At 47.6% G+C, this 23,130-nt stretch overlaps 1 protein-coding gene and 3 non-coding genes across 4 annotated transcripts; all 4 read left to right on the top strand.

The window, feature by feature from the left end:
• The first annotated feature begins 13,757 nt into the window (after window positions 1-13,757).
• RPL23A (ribosomal protein L23a) lies at window positions 13,758-21,988 on the top strand. The gene is made up of 5 exons (XM_075335256.1): window positions 13,758-13,864; window positions 16,349-16,529; window positions 19,271-19,447; window positions 19,631-19,700; window positions 21,929-21,988. Exons 1-5 carry the CDS (start codon window positions 13,840-13,842, stop codon window positions 21,941-21,943), a joined length of 468 nt encoding a protein of 155 aa, XP_075191371.1. The 5' UTR covers window positions 13,758-13,839; the 3' UTR covers window positions 21,944-21,988.
• Window positions 16,786-16,857, top strand: LOC142292815 (small nucleolar RNA Z17). Its single transcript, XR_012750834.1, has one exon. It is a non-coding gene; the product is annotated as a small nucleolar RNA Z17 (small nucleolar RNA).
• LOC142292810 (small nucleolar RNA SNORD42) lies at window positions 19,488-19,553 on the top strand. The gene has a single exon (XR_012750829.1). It is a non-coding gene; the product is annotated as a small nucleolar RNA SNORD42 (small nucleolar RNA).
• On the top strand, window positions 21,713-21,777 carry LOC142292809 (small nucleolar RNA SNORD42). The gene has a single exon (XR_012750828.1). It is a non-coding gene; the product is annotated as a small nucleolar RNA SNORD42 (small nucleolar RNA).
• Window positions 21,989-23,130: the final 1,142 nt, after the last annotated feature.

Here is a 23,130-nt window from a genome sequence, read left to right as displayed (position 1 = left end):
TCGCTCTGGCCGGTGACCCGCCTCCTTATTAAGGGGCGGGTCATGCGGCGTCATAGCGGCGTCACACGGCAGGCGGCCAATAGAAGCGGAGGGGCAGAGATGAGCGGGATGTAAACATCCCGCCCACCTCCTTCCTTCCGCATAGCTGGCGTGAGCCGCAGGACGCAGGTAGATGTTCCTCGCTCCTGCGGCTTCATACACAGCGATGTGTGCTGCCACAGGAGCGAGGAACAACATCGTAACATCGGTCATTTCCAAATTATGGAAATCACCGACGCTGCACTGATGATACGATTACGACGATTTTGCGCTCGTTAATTGTATCAAAAAGGCTTTACACACTACGATGTCGACAGCGACACCGGAAGTGCGTCACTTTCAATTTGACCCCACCGACATCGCACCTGCGATGTCGTAGTGTGCAAAGTGCCCCTTAGATTTAAAGCACCACTTTAGGGGTGAATAAAAAAACACTGGAGTGGTGCTCTAAGGTACATACAAATGTCACAGTACAAGTATAATGCACACTGTAATTTCAGGGCACACACATAATGCACTAAATAAAATACTCATCTCTCCTTTACCCCATTATTTCTGGATATTCATTATCATTTATTATTTGTCGTTGATCTTATTAGCACTTTGTGCCTTGTTATCGAGTCAGAACTGTGGCAGCTTAAGGACTCTGATGCCCTCTAGTGGACTAATCTGACACTGCAGAAATGCTGCTTGTATGCTTAGACTCTGTTCACATGTCCTATTGTCATCAGTTTGTAATGGATCCAGTATTAACCTCTTAGGCTAAGACTGCACTTTGCGTTCTCCTACTTGCAGTTCTAAACGCACGTTTTGGGCTTAATTGATTTGACCAAAGTTGCCTTTTTCAGAACTTTAGCGCTGAAAACGCATGCGTATTTACAGCGTTTTAGATGCGTTTTCAGCGCTTTTTACTTGCTTTTTCACATGCGTTTTGACAGATGCGTTTTGAACATCAAGACACTGCTAAGGCTACTTTCACATTTCTGTCTTTTTCCATCAGTTGCAATCCGTCTCTTAGAGAAACAACTGAATCCTGCAAAAATATTTTGCAGGATTCCGTTTTTTCCCATAGACTTCTATTAGCGACGGATTGCGACTGATGGTCCTGCATTGCATCTGCTTTGCAACTGATCAGTCATGAAATGACTGACCGCCAGGCGGAAGCAATGCAGAATGTAACGTTTTTTGCAGCGTCGAAAAAATGCAGTGCGCAGGATTCTGTGAGCATCCATCGTTGGTTATAATGGAAGCCTATGGGCGCCTGAATCCGTCCAATCCGTCAAATGACTGATTCCGGCGACGGCTCCGTTTTTTAGCAACAGAGCGTGCTCAGATGTGTAAATTCCTTTCTGGTTAGAAAATCTCTCTCTCTCCATCCTTCATACTCACCGATCACCGATCACAGGCGTGGTGCTATATGGCTGTCACACTGCTGTGGTGGCTTTTCCTGCTTTTGAAAATGCCGGCCTCTCATTATTCCATCTCGTAGTCACTGCTTCCCCGCCCACCAGTGCCTGTGATTGGTTGCAGTCAGACGAGCCCCCACGCTGAGTGACAGCTGTCTCACTGCAACCAATCACAGCCGCCGGTGGGTGGGTCTATATCTTGCAGTAAAATAAATAATTTTAAAAAAATGGCGTGCGGTCCCCCCCAATTTTGATACCAGCCAAAGTAAAGCCACTCGGCTGAGGGCTGGTATTCTCAGGATGGGGAGCCCCACGTTATGGGGACCCCCCCAACCTTAAAATATCAGCCAGTAGCCGCCCGGAAATGCTGCATCCATTAGATGCAACAGTTCCAGGACTCTACCCGTCTCATCCCAATTGCCCAGATGCGGTGGCAATCGAGGTAATAAGGAGTTAATGGCAGCCCATAGCTGCCACTAAGTCCTAGCTTAGTTATGGCAGGCATCGAGGAGACACCCCCCAAGATTAATCTGCAGGGAAAGTAAATAAACACAAACACCGAAAAATTCTTTATTTGAAATAAAAGACAAAAAAACACCCTCTTTCACCACTTTATTAATCCCCAAATACCCCTCCTGGTCCGATGTAATCTACACGATGTCCCAAAACGCATCCAGCTCTGCTACATTGGAAGCTGACAGGAGAGGCCGTAGAACACCGCCGCTCACTGTGAGCTGCACACAGCAACTGAAGTGAGTCGCGCTGTCAGCGGTGACGTCACTCAGGTTACCCGCGGCCACAGCTGGATTCTCTTTGCCAGGTACAAACTGCTACAATAGATCCTTTTTTTTAACGGATCCGTCCATTACCACAATCTCCAACGGATCCGTCACATCAGTCACAAAATGGATTGTGACTGATGGAAAAAGACGGAAGTGTGAAAGGAGCCTAACCAGCTATTTTTTGTGGGGCTTCCCTGCTGACTAGTTTTCTATGTATGTCTCTATTTTTAAATTATTTTATCTATTTGATAAATAATAATTAGTGAGTTTATATTTGTGGCCTATACTCCATTTTTTGTAGGTTTGCTTTAGGAGGGCCTTTTCACTATTAGCCCTGTAGTCATATGTAGGATTTATTTATCTTTTTTAATTAGTAGTCCACAATTTGGCTGTTATAACCTGTTACATACATGATGTATAGTCAGACATCAGCTTCTGACAGCGTTCCTGAGGAATTTTAGTCCATTCCTCATGGGCAATGGTTTCAAATTCATTAATATTCTTCAGTTTATATGCTAAAGCCGCCTTAATCACATTCCGCCAAAGATTTTCTGTTGGATTCAGGTCAGGTCAGTGTTATGGCCACTACAGTGTCTTCCAGGACTTCTGAAACCAATCATTGGTGGAGTTTAAAGTATTCCTGTTGGAAGTTCCAATGATGACCAAGCTTCAAAAGTAAACCCAAAAAACAATAGGAAAATTGCATTTTTTTTCTCTCCATTTCACTCTAACGGTGTCTTTCAAAACTAAAACATTTCCTGTGAAAGTCAACACCTCAAAGACTTTTATAGATGGAAAACAAATGTATAATTCTTGGAAGAAGACGAGAATAAAACTAAAACACAAAACCCAAAATGTTCCTGTCCTTACTTAGGTTATTAATGGGCCATTAAAGGGAACCTGTCACCAGATTTGGCTCCTATAAGCTGCAGCCACCTTCAGTAAGCTCTTGTATACAGCATTCTAGAATACTGTATATGAGATCCCAGGTTACTCTGTATAATGTAAAAAACACCGTTATAATATTCACCTAGGGGGCTGTCCGGTCTGATGGGTGTTGCTGGTTTCGGGCCGCCACCCCCTTTCTGCAGTGATCGCCGTCCTCCTTCTACCCAGCCCAATGTGAATGACGTGTTACACTGCTGAGGGCAGATCAATATACTGTAATGCGTGGGCATGAGGAAAGGTTAAAAACCACCCGCGCATGCGCACTACCATACTTTGATCTACCCTCAGCAAGGCAGATCAAAGTGCGCCTGCGTCGGACCAGAATGCTTACCTGTGTGCATGACGTAGGACACGTCATCCGCGCTGGGCTGGATAGAAGGAGGACACTGATCGTCGCAGAGAGGAGGCGCCTACTGGAGAGCAGTGATACCCATCAGACTGGACCGTCGCCTAGGTGAGTATTATATGGTGTTTTTCATATTATATGCGGTTTGTAAGTCGCACCCCCATTTTTTCCCCCAGTTTTGGGGGAAAAAAGTGTGTCTTACTGTCGCGGGCGGGGAGGATGCCGCTGCGCTGCGCTCGCTAACGCTCGGGTCCGGCGCTGCTGCGATGGCTGCTCGGTGGCTCGAGCGGTGGTACGGATCCGGGGGTTCGAGCAGCGCTCCTTGCCCGTGAGTGAAAGAGGGTAGTTTGGTTTGGGGATTTGGTCCGTGACGCCACCCACGGGTTGTGGTGAGGTTGGACACCACCGCTGCTGGTGACGGGGATCCCGGGAGCGATGGTAGGGAGCAGCTGGGATGTTTTTTCCCCCCTCCGTGGGTAGGGGTTGGTGGTCCCGGGGCCCGGTGAGGTGACGGGGAGGCAGGGTTGGCAAGGTGCAGGGTCGCCTGGACTGCGCAGCGCGGTGCCGGATGACACGGTTGTACTCACTCAGCCACAAATGTACGCAAAGTCTGTGGTAAACCAAACGGCTGGATGGACGGGTCCCGCAGCCGGCTGCTGTGACTTCTCCCGGACGGTTGGTGGTGGCTGCGTTTCCCTGCACCTTTGTGTATGTTCGGTCCCAATGGATTCCCATTGGTAACCCGCTCCCCAGCGTGTATGTGTGCCGGGAGCGGGTTACCACCGTCTGCCAACCTTGCTCTTAGTGCTTGGGCCACACACCCGGACACGGTCAGTTTGCTCCTCACTTCTACTCCACTCCTCACTTCACTCCTCTCTCTTCCACTTCCCTAACTGATCTCTCTTCCTTTCCTGCCTCCAGGCCTGTGAACTCCTCAGTGGGTGGGGCCAACCGCCTGGCTCCACCCCACCTGGTGTGGACATCAGCCCCTGGAGGGAGGCAACAAGGATTTTGTGTCTGGCTGATGTGCCTGTCTCGGGATGGGGGTGTGTGTTGCAGTACCTGTGACGACCTGGCTAGTCCAGGGCGCCACATTACAAACCGGAAAATACGGTATTTTTTGTTATTAAAGATTTGTCTGCGAGCCATATGCAGCCATCAGAAGAGCCACATCTGGCTCACGAGCTATAGGTTTCCGACCCCGTCATACAGGATAATAAGCGTTATTAAAGACTTTTATTGTAAGAGCCATAGGAAAAGGTTAATAGTGAATGGGGTGACAGCGCTGCTTAATTATAATCCTGACTATTCATCAAACCTTACCTTATACGTATGACAGTGTGGAACAAGTTTAACAAGTATTCAGGAGACGTCTTGGAGGAATTGTTAGGGCACTCCTGTAGATAGGGGAAATAATGCGATGACACAACCATGTACATTATTTGCAGAATATAAACATTGAAAAATCTTTTTTTTTCTTCATTCCCGTTCTGTCCAGTGTATCTGTATAGATTGTAGTACAGGAGACCCGGTAATAAGTCTCTATTCACATGTCGAGTAGTTAATACTATTTTTGGATCCATTTTCAGATTATAAAAATAGAAATAAAACATTCCCGTACAGAACAAATTCATTTGAATCAGAAGTGTCATGAAGTGTCTTCTGTGTGCCTTTTGCCTCCTATCTAGCTGCAGTCTGTTTTTTAGCTGGCTAAGAAAATGTAGAAAATACACTGGATCCCTTTTTTTAAACATTGAATCCTATGGGAAACAGATGATGGTTTCCATTTGATTTTGCTTAGTTTGTGCTTGATCCTTTTTTGAACCCCTTAACGACCGCTGATACGCCTTTTAACAGTAGTTGTTCAGGGGTCTTTCTTTATTCATTAACACCGCTTTTTAATGTCTCTGAGAAATTAGTGAATTACGCCCCTAAAACATCCCCCCCCCCCTAGATCATATACAGCTATCATCGGTTTTGGAACCAATCAGGGCTGACTAACACCTTCAATATCACTGACAGCGGTATCTAAAAGGGGTTAAAAGACCCTCTTTGGAAGGATCATCAGAAAATTTAGGAATAAAGTAAAATGTTTGTGGGAAAAAAAATGGAAATTTTCAAGGTGACAACCTAATGTTATTAAATTCTGTGAAGTACCTGTGGGTTCAAAAAGCTCACTATAACCCTGGATAAAATCATTGAGGGGTGTATTTTCCAAAATCGGGTCACTTTGGGGGGTTTCTGCTGTTTAGGTACCTTATGAACCACTGGCGGGCACAGACAGCAAAGGGCCCCTGTGCAAGAACAGTATGTGGGCCCTTTGTAGTCCAATAACTCATCATAATGCAAAATTTCATCTGCTTTAGAGGTCCCAATGGGGCCCCCTTACCTCTTGGGCCCCTGTGCGGCTGCACAGGTTGCAGCAATGATATGTCCACCATTGTTAGGGACCCTGTAAATGCGACAATGCTGCAATCTATTTTGCCAAGTTTGTTTTCCAAAATTCAAATGGCGCGCCTCCCGTTCCAAGCCCGACTGCTTGTCCATACAGAGGTTTGTGACCACATGTGGGGTATCAGCGCGCGCTGAAGAAAGTGGGGGACAAATTGTGGGTCCATTTGTTGTGCTATCCCTTGTAAAAGTGAAAAATGTGAGGCTAAAGCAACATTTTAGAGTAAGGCCTAAGCTACACGGCATGAAAATCGGTGCGAGTGGAGTGCGATAAAAAAAAAATCGCAATCCACAGCGAACATGAGCAATTATTTTCTCAGCCCTAATCGGACCAAGAAACAATCGCAGCATGCGACTGTAATGCGATCATGTTTTTTCTGGCACCCATTCAAGTTTATGGGACAAGAGAAAAATCGCACGGCACTCGCGGTACACCGGTGTACCGCGAGTGCAGGGCAAGAATGGTATTAGCCAGCTATGGAGGAGAGAGGGAGATAAATCCCTCCCTCTCCTCCTCAGCGCCGGCCCTCCTCTCCTCAGCGCCGGCCCTCCTCTCCTCAGCGCCAGCCCGCCCCCCACAGCTGAGGTCCGCTGGCACGGTCGGACCTCAGTCGCAGGGACCCTCGCAATGACACTCTGCTCTGCTGTACTGCCAGTGTGAGCCGAGCGTCATGCGAGGGGATCGCAGTAATCCCAGTGTGGCCCTGGCCTTACATTTACAATTTAATTTTTTTCTATATTCCAATTTGCATTAATTCCTATGTTGCATCTGAAGGGTTAAATATTTTCCTGACTGCAGTTTTGAAGTATTTGAGAGGTTCAATTTTTAAAATAGTATCACTTTTGGGGAGTAACAATATATATCGGCCCCTCAAAGGCCATTTAAATCTGAATAGATCTTTAAAGAAACAAGTTTTGTAAATTTCTTGAAAAAAATTAGAAATTTTAACTTTAACCCTTCTAACAAAATAAAATGACACTTGAAAAATTATGCAGATGTAAAGTAGACATATGGGAAATGTTATTTATTGATTATTTTGGAGAGTATGACTAACTGGTTTAGAGATATAAAAATTGAAAGTTTGAAAATTAGAGAATTTTAGCCAAAATTCTAATATTTTCACAAATAAATGCAAAAAAGGATCGAACTAAATACCACTAACATAAAATACAAAGTGCAACGAAAAAAACTTCAGAATCACTGGGATAAGTTGAAGTGTTCCAGAGTTATTACCACATGAAGTGACACTGGTTAAAATATTTGGCCGGTCAGGAAGGTCAGAATTGGCTCCGTCACTAAAGGCTGCTTTACACCAGACAATCTATCGTGCGATAGATCGTCGGGGTCACGGTTTCTGTGACGCACATCCGGCAACGCTGGCGATACCGGCCTGTGTGACACCTCCTAGCGACGCAGTATCGCTCACAAATCGTGAGTCGTGTACTGGTCACTAGGTTCCATAATATCATTTAATTTAGTTGTTCATCGTTTCCGTGGTAACACACGCCGCTCTGTGTGACACCGCGGGAACGATGAACAGCAGCTCACCTGCGTCACGCGGCCGCTGCCGGCTATGTGAAGGAAGGAGGTGGGCGGAATGTTTACGTCCCGCTCATCTCCACCCCTCCGCCTCTATTGGCCGGCGGCCGTGTGACGTCGCTGTGACGCCGAACGTCCCTCCCACTCCAGGAAGTGGACGTTCACTGCCCACAAGCGTGGTCGCACGAGAGGTAAGTATGTGTGACGGGGGGTTACCGACTTTGTGCGACACGGGCAGCGATTTGCCCGTGACGCAAAAAGGACGGGGGCGGGTACGATCGATTGTGAAATTGCACCATCGGTCGTACCGTGTAAAGCAGCCTTTAGGCTAAGACCCCAGTTTGCGTTTCCACCTGCGTTTCAGGTGCTTTTTAGGTCCGTTTTGAGAAGCACCTTTTTCATGCCAAAAGGCATGCGTTTTGATTTCACAGCAAAGTCTGTGGAAAATGGGGATTTCCTGTCCGCACTTTGCTTTTCTAAACGCTGCGTTTAATTTGCAGATTTTGTGGCAAAAACCATGCGTTCAAAGAAAGAGCATGTCAATTGTTTTTGCCATTTTGGGTGCGTTTTACTAACATTGAAGTCAATGAGAAGTAGCAAAAAACAAGAAACTTCAAATTCCTGCATTTTACCAGCTTTTTATGTGCAGAAAACATGCGTTTTGGACATCAAAATAATGATTTCATATGTCCCTTTACACACACACATAATCCGACAATTAAATTTAAGAAAAATATAATTTATTGCTATTTTTGCAATAAATAGTATATAACCGCTATAATTTTATTCAATATTTCTATTTTCTTTATTATTTCTAAAAATCTATGTGTTCCTTTTTTTTTTCTCTTTTTTCATTGTGTTTGACAGATTAAACTTTATTTAGTCATATTGCATAGCCCCTGGGCGTTTTTAGGATCTGACAATTTGAGCTGTCTTTTCTACCGTATTTGTACTCCTTAGGCTTTATTCACACAGGGCATCTTTTACTGCGTTTTTAAGGTCACAAACCCAAATGCATGCATTTCCTTCTTCCAGCAAAGTCTTTGAGATTTCTATGTTGCTGTCCACACTGTGCATCTTTTTTTGTCTGCATCTTGTCTGCGTTTTTGAAGATGCAGCATGTCAATTCTTTTTGCATTTTTCCAGCGTTTTTGAGCCCCTCCAGTCAATACAGTTGACTTAAAAAACACATTGGGCAAAATGCAGTAAAAACACGGCAAAAACGCATGCGTTTTTTTAATGCGTTTTTACCGTTAATGTGTTTTGTGGCCAAAAACACTGCATCTTTGTGGTTAAGACAAGATGCAGTGTGTGAACATTGCCTTACTTACTGCCACTGGGTTATACTTGTCTATTATTGTTAGACTGTCTGAGACTTACAATCATAGGATTTCTCTCTGGATCCAATTGATCTTCCAATATTTTTTACCTTTCTCTACCTCATTCCAGTTTTTGTATTTTGCACTTTATCTTTGGATCCATTTACCTATACTGTCTATTTCTACAAAGGTTACCTGGCTGGAAGTGCATAAACGAATAAAAGATGGCATAGATCACTGAAGGAATAGAAAGGAAGCTTTGAAGAGTTTAAATTGCACCTGTAAATTATTATGATGAGCAGTGGGGAAAACATTATTACCCAGAGGTGAAAGATGGCGAGATCGGGTGCATATGTGGGGAAATTGGCGGGCTAAAGACATTGGATTGAAAAATTCCGTGTGAGCGGTGTGTGTTACATCAGGTCCTGCCAGCTCCTAACGGCGAGGCCCGGTGACATCAATACCACCGACGCAATGGCTGCAGTCAGTGACCATCACATTGTACATGCCGTCCGATCGGTGGACAGCACGGTATAGAGAAGAAGCTGAGCAGCAAGATATAAAGGTTTGTTGGAAAATTTTGAGGATTAGGGTACATTCACCGCTCAGAAACCCACCTGAAAAAGAAGTTTAAAGTAGTAACTAGAGATGAGCAAGCACTGCCACGCTCGCAACTCGCAGGTCGGACACTTGGTGGGGCTCCAGTACCCGAGTTTAAAGGAAATCAATGGAAAACTCAAGCATTTCCTAGAAGATCTGCTGGAAAAAATGCTCGAGTTCCCCATTGACTTGCATTATACTCAGTACACGAGCCCAGCCGAGCATCTGACCTTCTGATTACGAGCACTGGAGCACCCGAGCATGGCAGTCCTCCTCATCACTAGTAGTGGTGACCAGACTATTCTTCAGGCGGCTTGTGCTTGGAAGCTGCTCACTAGTTTATATATGCAAGGTTTGTTTTGTTAAAAAGACACACAAAAAAAGAGGCTTACGGGTCTTTTATTTCAAACTCTCAGTGGATACACTGGCATCTAAAAGACATTGCATACACATACCCCAACTTGGATTTTAGTCATTGAAATCCCTGGTGTCTGTCTGTATAGGAGTCCAGTGGGCGGTCCTATAGTGATTGTCAGATATCTCTGCATGCACGGTGATAGGGGAGGACTGTCAATCACTGAATAGGTTCCACCCACTGGACTCACATGCATATAGGGATCTCAATAAATAAGAACTTCTTCCACAAAAATGTATAAAATGAAAATGCCTGCACATCATCCCATTGTCAACAGGACAAGTGCTCGTGAAATCATTGTGATACATGTGTAGTGGGTGGGCCTACCCCCTACTAGTTCAGCATAGTTACCCGGCATTGTTATTATTAAAAATGTTGAATTTTATTACTGTATGTGATTTTGGTGTATTAGGGCACCCCCTAGTGGTCGGGTGGGACGGCTGTTGCCACCGGGGAGGAGGAGTCGGCCGGATATCTAGGGAGAGATTGTGTGTGTGTGGGGAGAAGGATCCGGGACAGCAGGCAGTGAACATCTGCAGCGGCAAGTGTGAGTGTGTGAGCGGAACATCAAGGGACACCGGAGTGAAGGAGGTGGACGCAACCTCAGAGTCTATTCCGCTGGTGTGGGTCCAGTGTGTGCTTGACCGGAGAGTGGGAGCCCAGAGAAGAGGAGTATCTAGGGCATATCCCCACCAGAGGGCGCGTTTGGGCAGGTTGTCCCCAGCTCCACCAAGATTGCCGGAACCTGCTGTCCGGAGTGTTGTTTTTATGTGTGAATAAATGTCAGTTTTTATGCATCTCAACTTTTGCCTGAAGACTCTTTGTGCATCGGCCGATGAAGATACTGACACACACTGTCCCAGCATTGAAGAAGTGATGAAGTCAGGGATGTGCCTTGAATACAGAGCTGCCACGACTACACAGCCAGAGGCCTCCCTGCCCACTCACTTCATGTGGCGTAGTCGGCAGGATCCGAGTCCCCTGCCAGGGACCCAAGAAGCGGGAGATCAGGTCGTGCCCGGAGCACAGGATCCGGACCATGATGCCAGATTTCCAGTCCCGTGGTGGGAAGAGAACACAGTGCCCGTAGCGTTGGACCGGGTACAAGATGGCGGCAAGGAGGCCGTTATCTGTAAAGAAGAAAAGGCGCGAAAAGTTGGCGCCAAAAGAAGAGCCTGGGGCTGGCCGGCGCCGAAGAAAAAGTACAGAGTACTCCGCCCAAAGAGGGGAGGCGCCAGCTCCAGGGCATTGAAGAAGAAGAAAAAGAAGTACCTCAGCGGAGGAGTCAAGATGATGCGTGGGGCTGGGGGTGGAGTCCGTTTAAGAGCGGGAAACGAAGGCCCGCCTCCACTCTTCCCAGCCTCAGCATTGACATCACCGCCGTTACAAGTGAGATTGTCAGAGACAGCGATGGAAACCTTTGGCCAACCAGAGGAGTTAGCTACCACGATGGCTTTAATCAGCCTAGGCCGGGGCTGACCCAGGTTCGCTCCTGCCGGTGAGGCAGCGTTGGCGGACCTTCCTATCGGACCGGGAGGTTCTACACGCCCGGATAAAGTCTCCTGGAAGACCTCCTGGGACGCGCAGACCGGGAGAACCATCACGGAAGTGAAGGCGACTTATGCCACGCCACCAATGCCAAGCCGTCCGGGAGTTGCAGTCTACCCGTGGGAGGTTCCCCAGCTTGATGTCGCCGCCCCGTCGCCTAGTCATGTACCGGAGCCGGGTGAAGTGGCTGCCCCGATACTGGAGAAAGATCACCGGGGCTTTATGTGGGACCCTGTCATTGTTCCGCCCACGGTACCGTATCCCAGAGCTCCGTCCCCGAAGCCTGACCCAGTTCAGGAACGTCTCCTGGCCGAGACCCTTGTCCGGGAGATGCTGTCCGGTCCGGGCGGTGAAGACCTGGCCCAGCAGTTTGTTACCGGAGTGGTTGTTAAGTTCAACCAACAGGAGGGGTATGGATTCATCCGAGAAGCAGAAACCGGGGATGACTATTTTTACAACAGAGTTCATCTGGACGTGGAAGGGCTGCCCAAGCGACTCCATACCCTGTGGCCGGGCGAGAGGGTTCAATTCCTGCCGGACGCAGGTAGCCGCGGCCTGTTTGCCGTTTGTGTCTCTCGCATGCCAACCACCCGGGAAGCGGAGCAGTGGCAACAGGAGATTGACTGGGAGGAACAACAAGAGCGGCGCCGGAGTCATGCTAGACCGATCCCGTCCGAGCCCTCTCACCACCGACGCATCACGGCTGCTGCCCCGGAAACAGCGACTGAACCGACCCTTGACCCGGAGCGGCTTCCATCCGTGGTAGCGGTAACACAAAATGTTACCAACAGGCCGGTCATCATGTTAGACGCGTCGCCATCCGCATCACCCCCGCGAGGAGCTGCAGCAGCTGAGCCCGTGGAGCCGCCTTACGCCCCTGTGTCCTTTAGAAGGATCCGCCGCCAGCCGGGACAATCTTTGGGGGCCTACATCCAGGCTCAAGCGGAGGAATGGAAGCGGGCCTGGCCCCAAGAGTAAGTGCCTACTGCTCATCTGATGTTTAAGTCCGGTGCTGTTAACTGGCAGAAGTTCTGTTCAAAGGTTTACGGGCCTGTTGCCCTCCAGCAAAGACCGGGAGCGCTGCTGAGCCTCCGGGCGCCCATCTAAGACCGGGAGCGCTGTTGAGCCTCCGGGCGCTACGTAGAGACCGGGAGCGCTGCTGCGCCACTAAGCGCCCCTACAGATCGGGAGCGCCGCTGAACTGGAGTCGTTGTTGTGGACTGACCTAAAAGGTTTTATTGTCTTAATCTGTTTATAGTTAAGAGCCTTGCCGGGAGGCTCGGATTTTAAGAGGGGAGGCATGTAGTGGGTGGGCCTACCCCCTACTAGTTCAGCATAGTTACCCGGCATTATTATTAAAAATGTTGAATTTTATTACTGTATGTGATTTTGGTGTATTAGGGCACCCCCTAGTGGTCGGGTGGGACGGCTGTTGCCACCGGGGAGGAGGAGTCGGCCGGATATCTAGGGAGAGATTGTGTGTGTGTGGGGAGAAGGATCCGGGACAGCAGGCAGTGAACATCTGCAGCGGCAAGTGTGAGTGTGTGAGCGGAACATCAAGGGACACCGGAGTGAAGGAGGTGGACGCAACCTCAGAGTCTATTCCGCTGGTGTGGGTCCAGTGTGTGCTTGACCGGAGAGTGGGAGCCCAGAGAAGAGGAGTATCTAGGGCATATCCCCACCAGAGGGCGCGTTTGGGCAGGTTGTCCCCAGCTCCACCAAGATTGCCGGAACCTGCTGTCCGGAGTGTTGTTTTTATGTGTGAATAAATGTCAGTTTTTATGCATCTCAACTTTTGCCTGAAGACTCTTTGTGCATCGGCCGATGAAGATACTGACACACACTGTCCCAGCATTGAAGAAGTGATGAAGTCAGGGATGTGCCTTGAATACAGAGCTGCCACGACTACACAGCCAGAGGCCTCCCTGCCCACTCACTGCACATGTAAGGCCGGAGCGCTGTGCAAATACTCTAGGGTTCACATTATTCTTTGGTCATATATTAGATAGAGCTCTCCATCGTATGGATGGCAAGGTACTGTTCCGCCATCCACAGCATGGTGCCACACCTGCAGCTCTCTAGGGCAGTCACCGGCTCCCTCTTCCTTCATGTTTTGCCACAGCGCCACCGCGGGGTTATAGGAGATACTGCAGCTGTGGAGGTCTGATTCTTCACAGCTGTGCCGCAGTTTACAGCCGCAGTCACTCCTCTCTGTTCCCTGCACAACTGCCGGGAGCCGCGGCCGGTGACTGGTGACCGGACAAGATCTAATCCCCGGGAGTCCAGGCGAGCTGATAATGCATGGGAGGTCAACAATGCATCATCATGGCCGAAAACTACATGATCCATGATGCACTGCGCGTTGACACGTTATCTCGCGTGGTTTTCTCTTCCAGCCCCTGCTGATATTGCTTCAGAAACCCCTCGCCCTTCCTTTTACTCAAGATGGCTCCGAAAGTAAAGAAGCAAGGTAAGAGCTGCGGGATGTATCCGTGTATTATACCGGGAGGACGAGCACATTACCGGCCGCTGAGCTCTGCACGGGGCAGCGACACTGCAGGGGCTGTCCCGGGGATGTGTGCGGGGGTGAGCGCGCCCTGCCGGACCCTCCATGCGGCCTATCCCGGGCGAGGCCTGGAGCCGCCGAGCATGTGTCGGAGACCGATCCGCCGGCCGGTACACGTGATGTGACCAGCGATCAAAGCATGAGCCCCGTGATTACAGCAATGTGCACTGATGTACCGGCGCGGACACCGGGACACTGCGAGGGCCGCCCGCGGGGGTGTAGGGTCGGTATAGGGGGGGGTGTAGGGTCAGTATATAGGGGGGGTGTAGGGTCAGTATATAGGGGGGGGTGTAGGGTCAGTATATAGGGGGGGTGTAGGGTCAGTATATAGGGGGGGTGTAGGGTCAGTATATAGGGGGGGTGTAGGGTCAGTATATAGGGGGGTGTAGGGTCAGTATATAGGGGGGTGTAGGGTCGGCATAGGTGGGGTGTAGGGTCGGTATAGGGGGGGTGTAGGGTCAGTATATAGGTGGGGGTGTAGGGTCGGTATAGGGGGGGTGTAGGGTCAGTATATAGGGGGGGTGTAGGGTCAGTATATAGGGGGGGTGTAGGGTCGGTATAGGGGGGAGTTAGGGGGGATGTGTAATATGTATATGGGGAGTGGTAGTGGATGGGGGGGATCTAGGGCCGGGGTATATGGGGGGGGCATCTAGGGCTGGGGTATATGGGGGGTTTGTATAGGTTGGGGTATATAGGGGAGTGTATGGTCTATGTATATAAAGGGAGGTTGTGGTCGGTGGGTATGGTGGGGGTTTGATTGGGGTATATATAGAGGCATATATGGGAGGATGTGTGGTTGGGGTTACAGGGGGAGGTAGTGGTCAGTGGGTATGGAGGTGGGGAGGGTTATACACAAGAGGGAAAGGTTGTGGCGTTCTGGGAATCGTAGGATGGACAGATGTTACTTATTGGTAAATAATGAAAAATGGGAACTAAATTTTAAGAACTTATTCATTGAGTATGAGCTCCACATGTAAAACCCTCCCACGTCCAGCCTTGGCTGCTGTCTGTGAGGTAAGGTTATTAATGGTTGAGGACGGTTCTGCCATGCTGAAGGACCTTTGGATCATCAAGATCCGCTGCTGGCAGCTTCCTTTGCAATTGCCAACCAAAGATGTGCTCGATGGGAGCCAAGTCCAGAGACCCTGCAGGCCATGGAGGAGCGTTTAGGCCACTCAGTCAAAATGTGGCCTGACATTTTAAAATATTAATCCAGGAGCACTTTCACGCTCATTCCTGGAGGCCTCTTTATGGTGTTGCCCACGTGGTCTCCAGACCAATCTCTGGCGATTACTGCATCCAAGATCAAAGCAGACTCGTCATTAGAGCATAAGACCTCCATCGTCAGCTTCTCTTCACCATGATGGTCTCTTACAGCGGTGGTGTGAGGTTAATGGAGAGGCCTTCATAACAGAATGTCCCACCGTTCCTATGCCTGGGATTCTGGGGTGGGGTGGGATAATGTACAGTAGCCGGACCCCTATAGTCTCCATCCCAGTTACACTATACATTAATTTGGTTGTGGAACCACTGGTACAGATTTCTCGCGTGTCCTGGGGGCTGTCCTTCAACACAAACTCCAGGCCTCTGTGGCCTACACATTCAGCATCATCTCTGGTCCTGTCCCCATTGTACACATCTGGAAAATTATTGGTCGGCAATTGTAAAGGAGCTGCCAGCAGAGGAGCTTGATGAGTTGTGTCCAAGTGCCTTCAGCATGGCAGAGCATTCCTCAGACACCCATTAATAACCTCACTGATGGCGTGTAAGTGGGGGGATTTATCTGCGATACTGAACAAATAGAGATGTATTTACATTGTTGAGCAGTGTCTATAGATATATACACATCTGCCATACCCATGTATGCCGGAGCTGGTATTGAGACTGATGGGGGGGGAGGGAGTGATCGTCCATACACTTATTAGGGGTATTTGGAGCTCGCTGTTCTCTAGCAGGTTATCAGTGATCTACGTCCTCTTGTAATGTTGCCCCCTGAATAGTGATTAATACTTTGTTACACCCCTCCCTCCTCCCTCCCCCCCTCCCCCCCCTCCCCCCCTCCCCCTGTATACACCAATATTGGGTATATAGTAATTCCTCTGTAGACAGCAGTGACAGGCTCTATAGACCAATGAATGCCTGTGATCTGCCCCTATATACTGTATCCTCTTCAGGCAGGAGAACGTGCAGAGACCCCACAATATAGCAGTGATGTGACTACCCCTGCCATATGTTACACTTTGCTGTCCTCAGCGCTGAGGGTATTCCGTGGTACTACAGCACGTGGCTGCTTGGAAATGAGGTTTTGGGGGTTTTTTTTAGATTTTGTTTTACAGCTTCAAATGTTGTTTTTTGATGACTTTGTCTTTGTATTTATTTCCTGGTCAGCCGTCCCTCCCAAAACTGAAGCAAAGTCTAAAGCACTTAAGGCCAAGAAGGCCGTGCTAAAGGGAGTCCACAGTCACAAGAAGAAGAAAATCCGGACCTCTCCTACATTCCGGAGGCCGAAGACCCTGAGACTGAGGAGGCAACCCAAGTACCCCAGGAAAAGTGCTCCCACCAGGAACAAGTATGTAGTCTTCTAATAATCTGCGGTGTCTGACACCCACATGATGGGGGAGTTGTATACACACTGCTGCAAAGGAGTATAATATCTTCCTGCAGACACCAGTCCGGTCAGAGCTGTCATCTTTCGGAGGTACTTGGGAATTTGACAGCGGCCTGTCACCTGGATGTCTCTATGATTGCTCCGTGTGTTTCTGCAATCTTTCTATCCTTCCCACAAGTCTTATTGGGTATTTTCTTGTATAGTGACTCGTGTTTTGGGCACAAATGATGTATTTCATAGCGATCAAAGCCTGAGTGTCTGTGATTGCACCTACTTTTGCTGATGTGCCTCTTCACATGCTACAGTCACGTTTGCAAGAACCCAAATAGCAAAATGACTTCTGTGTAAAGACAACCTTAATGGCTCCACACCAGAAGGTTTGATATGAGTGGGCTTCTCTTCTGAATGTTATTTAAAGAGAATTTGTCATTAGGTTTCCCATTATCAGAAGCACCGCCACATTTTCATACATCAAATTTGCTTTCTTACAACCCAGCTTTTACAGCCCATTGAACAGTCAAAGAACTTGGAAGATCTCCTGGGTTGTATGTTTGAGCGCCGGGCACTCTGGTGGGGGTCTCTGGACCATGCTCAGGACCACACTTGTTATTGCTACCCCTCTGCCTTTGACGTGCAATTTCCTCAATGTCATCACTAGAGTTGATGCAGATTGATTCACAGGACAGGGTCCCTCGGTCATGTCTGTAATCTGGGGCTGCTGGCTCCACTTTTGATTAGATAGCCCAGTGCGATGTCATTGTTGTAGTGAGACATGTCGTTGTATCAGGCCGGCTAATCTAAAGAACCACCGCCAATGCAGTCAGGCTAGAAGATGTTTTCATGGCTCCTATCTAACCTGTTGGATGGAGCAGATCCTCTGACGTGATTTTTCCCCAACTTTACCAATCTAGACTCTACTGTAGTCCTCACACAGATTTGCAATGTTTGCACTTTCCTCACTGATCAGAAGACCGGTGCTGTGCTATTCGCTCGGCTCTGTTGAGGACAGTGTAATATTTTGTCCCCTAGCCCTCTGATTACTTGAACTAAATTTGCAAGATTGTGTGAATGAGTTTGTCTTCAAGGACCATATTGGCGAGCTGAGCGTGGATCAGAGAAGCCCACCATAATGCTCACTAACATACAGCCACAGATTTTCACAACTTTATAGCATTTGACAAGTTGAGGGGTGCAGTAGACATGCTGTTAACACGTCTGAAGGTTGTCTGGCTTTTGATATTGGTGACCAGTCATCGGTATCCGCTCAGGTCTTATTCAGTAGGAGCCTTGATCAGAGCTGCGCTGTTCAGCTTCAGTCGGTGTTTACATCCAGCTGCTGTCCAAGCTGAAAACAGGTGACGTGACACTGATGACATCGCCGGACAACCATATTGTATACCCGGAGAAGCCCACAATGCATAAATTAGGAAATCTGGCTTTTTCTTTAAAGGAGATGTCTGGTCCAAATCCACAAGTCTGCAGTCACTGTCACCCTGCAGACTTATGAATCATTACTTTGCATGCACTCTGCTGTGACGATTCACAGGCTTCAGTGCCAGGAATGGTGTTCACGTGGCCGCGCTCTACATACAGCTGACCAGAACCTAACTAGATGGGCACAGTCTTGCTCAGTACACTTGCATTGAGCGAGGCCCTTCACAGCTTTGACATTGGACGCATTTTGTGTTGTGAAGATATGCCAATGTGAGGATTCACAAGTCTGCAGTCGCATAGTGATACATAAAGGGACTGTAGACTTAATGATTTTGACTGGACATTCCCTTAAAATTTCCAGCAGTCTCCATGGTGTCAGAATAGCTTTAGTTTTGGAAGTTGTATTTCCAATACTTCTTGTGGACACTGCATAACTAAGTTACTGCATGGACAGGGTTGTCAATTTTAATGGAATTTTATAAGATCCCATTAGTACATGTAGTCCAAATCTTCAGTTTGGGTAGTCTTCTAACTGGGTATTCCCAGGGTTTCCCCCTTTCAGGAATGGTAATGTATCCAGCTGAACTTTATAGGTGGAAATATATGGTTTTTAGTGAACTAGTGTCTTCTCTGAAGTTCCGTGCGGGTTTTGCTTCTTCAGGAGTTACTTAATTTGAAATATCTATTTTTCATCACCTGTCCAAAACTTGTCTGCGGATAGTACGTGACCAAACACATGGACAGATGTGGCATAAAGCTTGCAGACTCGATAGCACCCACTAAATATCACCCTGAGCTCACATGTGTGCTGTATGAAGGACGCCTACCTTACACAGGGGCTCCATTGTGTGGCAGCCACCAGCAGATATGTACCTAGGGTGCTGTTAGTTTAGGTCATGTCCCAGTCAGACCCTGACTCGTAGCCATAGTATAGATGAGAAAATTGGGTCAATTTATGGCTGTTAACCTTACCGAAAAACAGGGCTTGTCTTGTGACGAAGCATGAAGTTGTAGACCTCTCCTCAAGGTGTATTCAGACATTACCACTGTTGCACGCTGAAGGACAGTCGCAGCCGGATGTCGGCTATTAAAGTCCATTTTCAGTTTATAGTGCTTGCTTTGACAATTTTTGCACCCTCTTGTGGCTATCATTTTCCAGAGAGGCATAAATATAATAAAATAAAACTACATGGTGATTATTTTAGAGGGCATTCTTCTGTGACCTAAGTGTTCTTCAATGGTTCTCAATGTTGTTCTCGTCTTTTTAGGCTCGACCATTATGCCATCATAAAGTTCCCTCTGACCACTGAGTCGGCCATGAAGAAGATTGAAGACAACAACACTCTGGTTTTCATTGTTGATGTCAAAGCCAACAAGCACCAGATCAAGCAGGCCGTGAAGAAACTGTACGACATCGATGTGTCCAAAGTGAACACCCTCATCAGGTGAGCGCGCGGAGCGATGAGCACGTGTGTATATACCGCCGTGCACATGATGGAAAACTTATTCTGGCTGATCACCTTGATGTTTCCAAAGGAACCACTGATGCATGGATAGACCTGTGAGGCAATGTATATGTGCATGACTTACACCCTTGACGTGTGTACATATTTTTTTTTTTTCCTCAGGCCTGATGGTGAAAAGAAGGCATACGTGCGCCTTGCACCAGATTATGATGCCCTTGATGTTGCCAACAAGGTAAATTCACTTTTTATTGGAAAATTACAGCAGCTTTTTTGCAGAATAAAAACACTGCTAAAATGTCACGTGAACAGACTCTTTGGGTGAAAAGACATTTACACAGTGGTCTGTTGATACCAAAATATTATCGCATATGTGATTGCCTATGCTATGTGTGCACGCTCTGAGACCCCATCAAGCTCATATGTGAAGAGGGAGGATGGCCCAGTGCTCATTACATAGAAACGCCTGGATATGGGGCCAATATTTGGTCCTGTTACTGATCATGACCATTTGACCAGCTCCATTATTTGTCACATTTGACTAAACCTGTTGAGCCTCATAATATTTTGGTAAAACAAATGCACAGGTGCACTCTGAGGCCCTAGGGTATGCAAACTATGAATATAGGAATCTACGTAAACAAATCTGGTCTTTTTTTTTATGCGCTACTTGTTTCAATTTTTATATGTACTGTATTTTGCAATTTATAAGACTCACCCCTAATTTAAAGGGGGGAAAAAGGTACAAAAAAGGTCTCTTTCAATCCAGCGGTGTCTTACCGGGGAGGGGTGTCAGCGGTGGTGGAGCAGCGTCACAGGAGGCAGGGGCAGTGGTGCAGCGGGTGTCCCAGATGTTGGCTGTGGGTGAGGCAGGCAAGATCCAGAAACTGTCGGCAGTGCGGGCTTCAAAGAAATAACGCCCAGAGTCAGCACATCCACAGATTGACCTATTGACTTTATAACAAGCCGAGATCTCATCTGCGTACGCACCACCTCCAGGCGCCATTTTCCCTAAGGGTTACTTCTCACATAGCGAGATTGCTGCTGAGTTACAGGTTTTGTGACGTACCAGTGACCTAATCAGCGATCTTGCTGTGTGTGACACTAAGCGGCGATCTGGACCCTGCTGTGAAATCGCTGATTGTTACACACTGTTCTGGTTCATTTTTTGCTCGTTGGTCTCCCGCCGGCATGATTGACGCGGGAGACAAACTAGCACAGACTGTGTAAGCAGCGTATGCTGGTAACCAGGGTAAATATCGGGTAACTAAGCAAAGCGCTTTGCTTAGTAAACCAATGTGTACCCTGCCTACGTATACAGGGAGCCAGCGCTAAGCGGTGTACACTGGTAACAGGGTAAAAATGTCGGGTAACCAAGCAAAGCGCTTTGCTTAGTTACCCGATATTTTCCCCGGTTACCGAGCGCAGAGTCGCTGGTGGCTAGTGAGATTTGCCTGATTGACAGTTCACCAGCGATACTGACCATGTCGTATCGTGGTCTGAATCGCTGGTACGTCATTTAGGGAGACTGTACCCTAACTCCGCTGCTGGGAGATCAATGGGCTGGAGGCGGCGCATGCGCAGATAAGATCTTTAACTGAGAGCTCAATCTGCCCATGCGCCGACTTCAGGCGCCATTATTTGAGCCTCACACCGCCTTGATTTTCAAGATGGGCACAGACAGTGCCTTAGACCCGTTTCACACATCTGGCATTTTGCCAGATGCCAGATCCGGCACTCATACAGTACAGTATATTCATTTACAGTGGAAGCGTGACACCATGCGGTTGTGTGCTTAATGCACAACCGCATTTGTCTGCATGGTGTTGCGCTTCCACTGTAAATGAATGTATTGCATGCGTGCCGGATCCGGCATCTGGCGAAATGCTGGCTGTGTGAAACGTGCCTTACTGCCCGCAAGCACAATGCCCGCAGCATCGCTGCTACCCCTCTCCAGTACCTCCCAGTAAGCTACATGTGGAGTATAAGACGCACCCCTGATTTTCCTCCCAAATTTTTGGGAGGGAAAAGTGAGTCTCATGATCCAAAAAATACGATATTTCCTTAACAGTAATGCATGTCCAGATTACTATGTTCAATGTGTGCTTACTTTAGCGCCTCAGAGTGCAGCTGTGTATTTGTTTATAGTATATTTAATTTTCAGTTTGCACCTATTAACATTTGTCTGTCAGGCAGTGCCGTCAGTTTTCTCATTTCTCATATTTCATAATAATTTGCAACATCTCTGTGCATATGATGGATACTTACCTTGTCTGAATACATTGATGTGTTCAAAGGAACCACTGATGCACTATAGTCCCAGCAAGAGCGATTTAATACTTTTTTGTCTGCACATCATATAGCGCAGGCCTGCTCCTGCAACATGAACTATTATATGATATAAAGTTTGGTCTGGTTTTTTTCTTATAATTTATCCTTTTTATTTATTTTTTCTTCCCACAGATTGGCATCATCTAAGCTCGAGGCAAGATGTTCTGTACAGAAATAAATAAAATAAACCAATACTTTTTTTTTCTGTGTTTTTCTGAATTGTGATTTATAACATTTAGAATGCACAAGGGGTAAGACGGGTGACCAAGAGACGGTCACAAGTTGTCATGGTCATCACTTGCAGCACCAGTATGGATGTTGACTTTTTGCTACAGTAAATACAATCTAATTCTTAGCTAGCCAGATGACAATGGCATCAAATTGTGTGTGGTCACGTAGTGATGATTATCCAGGTCTTAAGGCCACGTCTCACTAAGCGACATCGCTAGCGACATCACTGCTGAGTCACGTTTTTTGTGACGCAACAGCGATCTTGCTAGCGATGTCGCTGTGTGTGACATCCAGCAACGACCTGGCCCCTGCTGTGAAATTGCTGGTTGTTGCTGAATGTCCTGGACCATTTTTTGCTCGTTGCTCTCCCACTGTGAAACACACATCGCTGTTTTTGACAGCGAGAGAGCAACGATCTGAATGTGCAGGGAGCCGGCTTCTGCGTACGCTGGTAACCAAGGTAAATATCGGGTGACCAAGCAAAGCCTTTGCTTGGTTACCCGATGTTTACTTTGGTTACCAGCGTCCGCAGCTTCTAAAAGCCGGCTCCCTGCACACGTAGCAAAGGTACACATCTGGTAACAATAAGCAGAGCTTTGCTTAGTAACCCGATGTGTTCTATGGTTACCAAGCACAGCGTCGTTATACGGGTCGCTGGGGGCTGATCTGATCACTGTGGAGATCTGCCTGTTTGACAGCTCACCAGTGATCCGTGTAGCGACGCTCCAGCAATCCCTGCCAGGTCAGGACATGCTGGACATGTCAATTGTTTTTGTCATTTGGGTTTTGCACTGCAAAGCTGAGTTTTTGACCAAAGTTCTGCCACAAAAAGGTTGAACTGCATAGTACGCACAGGAAACCCAAATTCCCATAGATTTTGTTTGAAAAGCAGAACACAACCATTTTGGCATTAAACGCTGCAGTTGAAAAAGCAGCAAAAAAAAGCAGGTAAAAAGCAACGTGCGGACATAGCCTAAAGCTTCCTAATTGTTATATTGGGAAATGATAAAAAGAAAAGCTGCTTGTTACTAGCAATGGAGGATACAGGCCATGGATATACGACCTGCTATCAGGAAGCTTGGCACTAGGTTAAGAAAGAAAGT

This window comes from Anomaloglossus baeobatrachus, chromosome 2 (assembly GCF_048569485.1).
Source record: "Anomaloglossus baeobatrachus isolate aAnoBae1 chromosome 2, aAnoBae1.hap1, whole genome shotgun sequence".
NCBI lineage: Eukaryota > Metazoa > Chordata > Amphibia > Anura > Aromobatidae > Anomaloglossus > Anomaloglossus baeobatrachus.
This window is presented reverse-complemented; position numbering and strand designations above follow the sequence as displayed.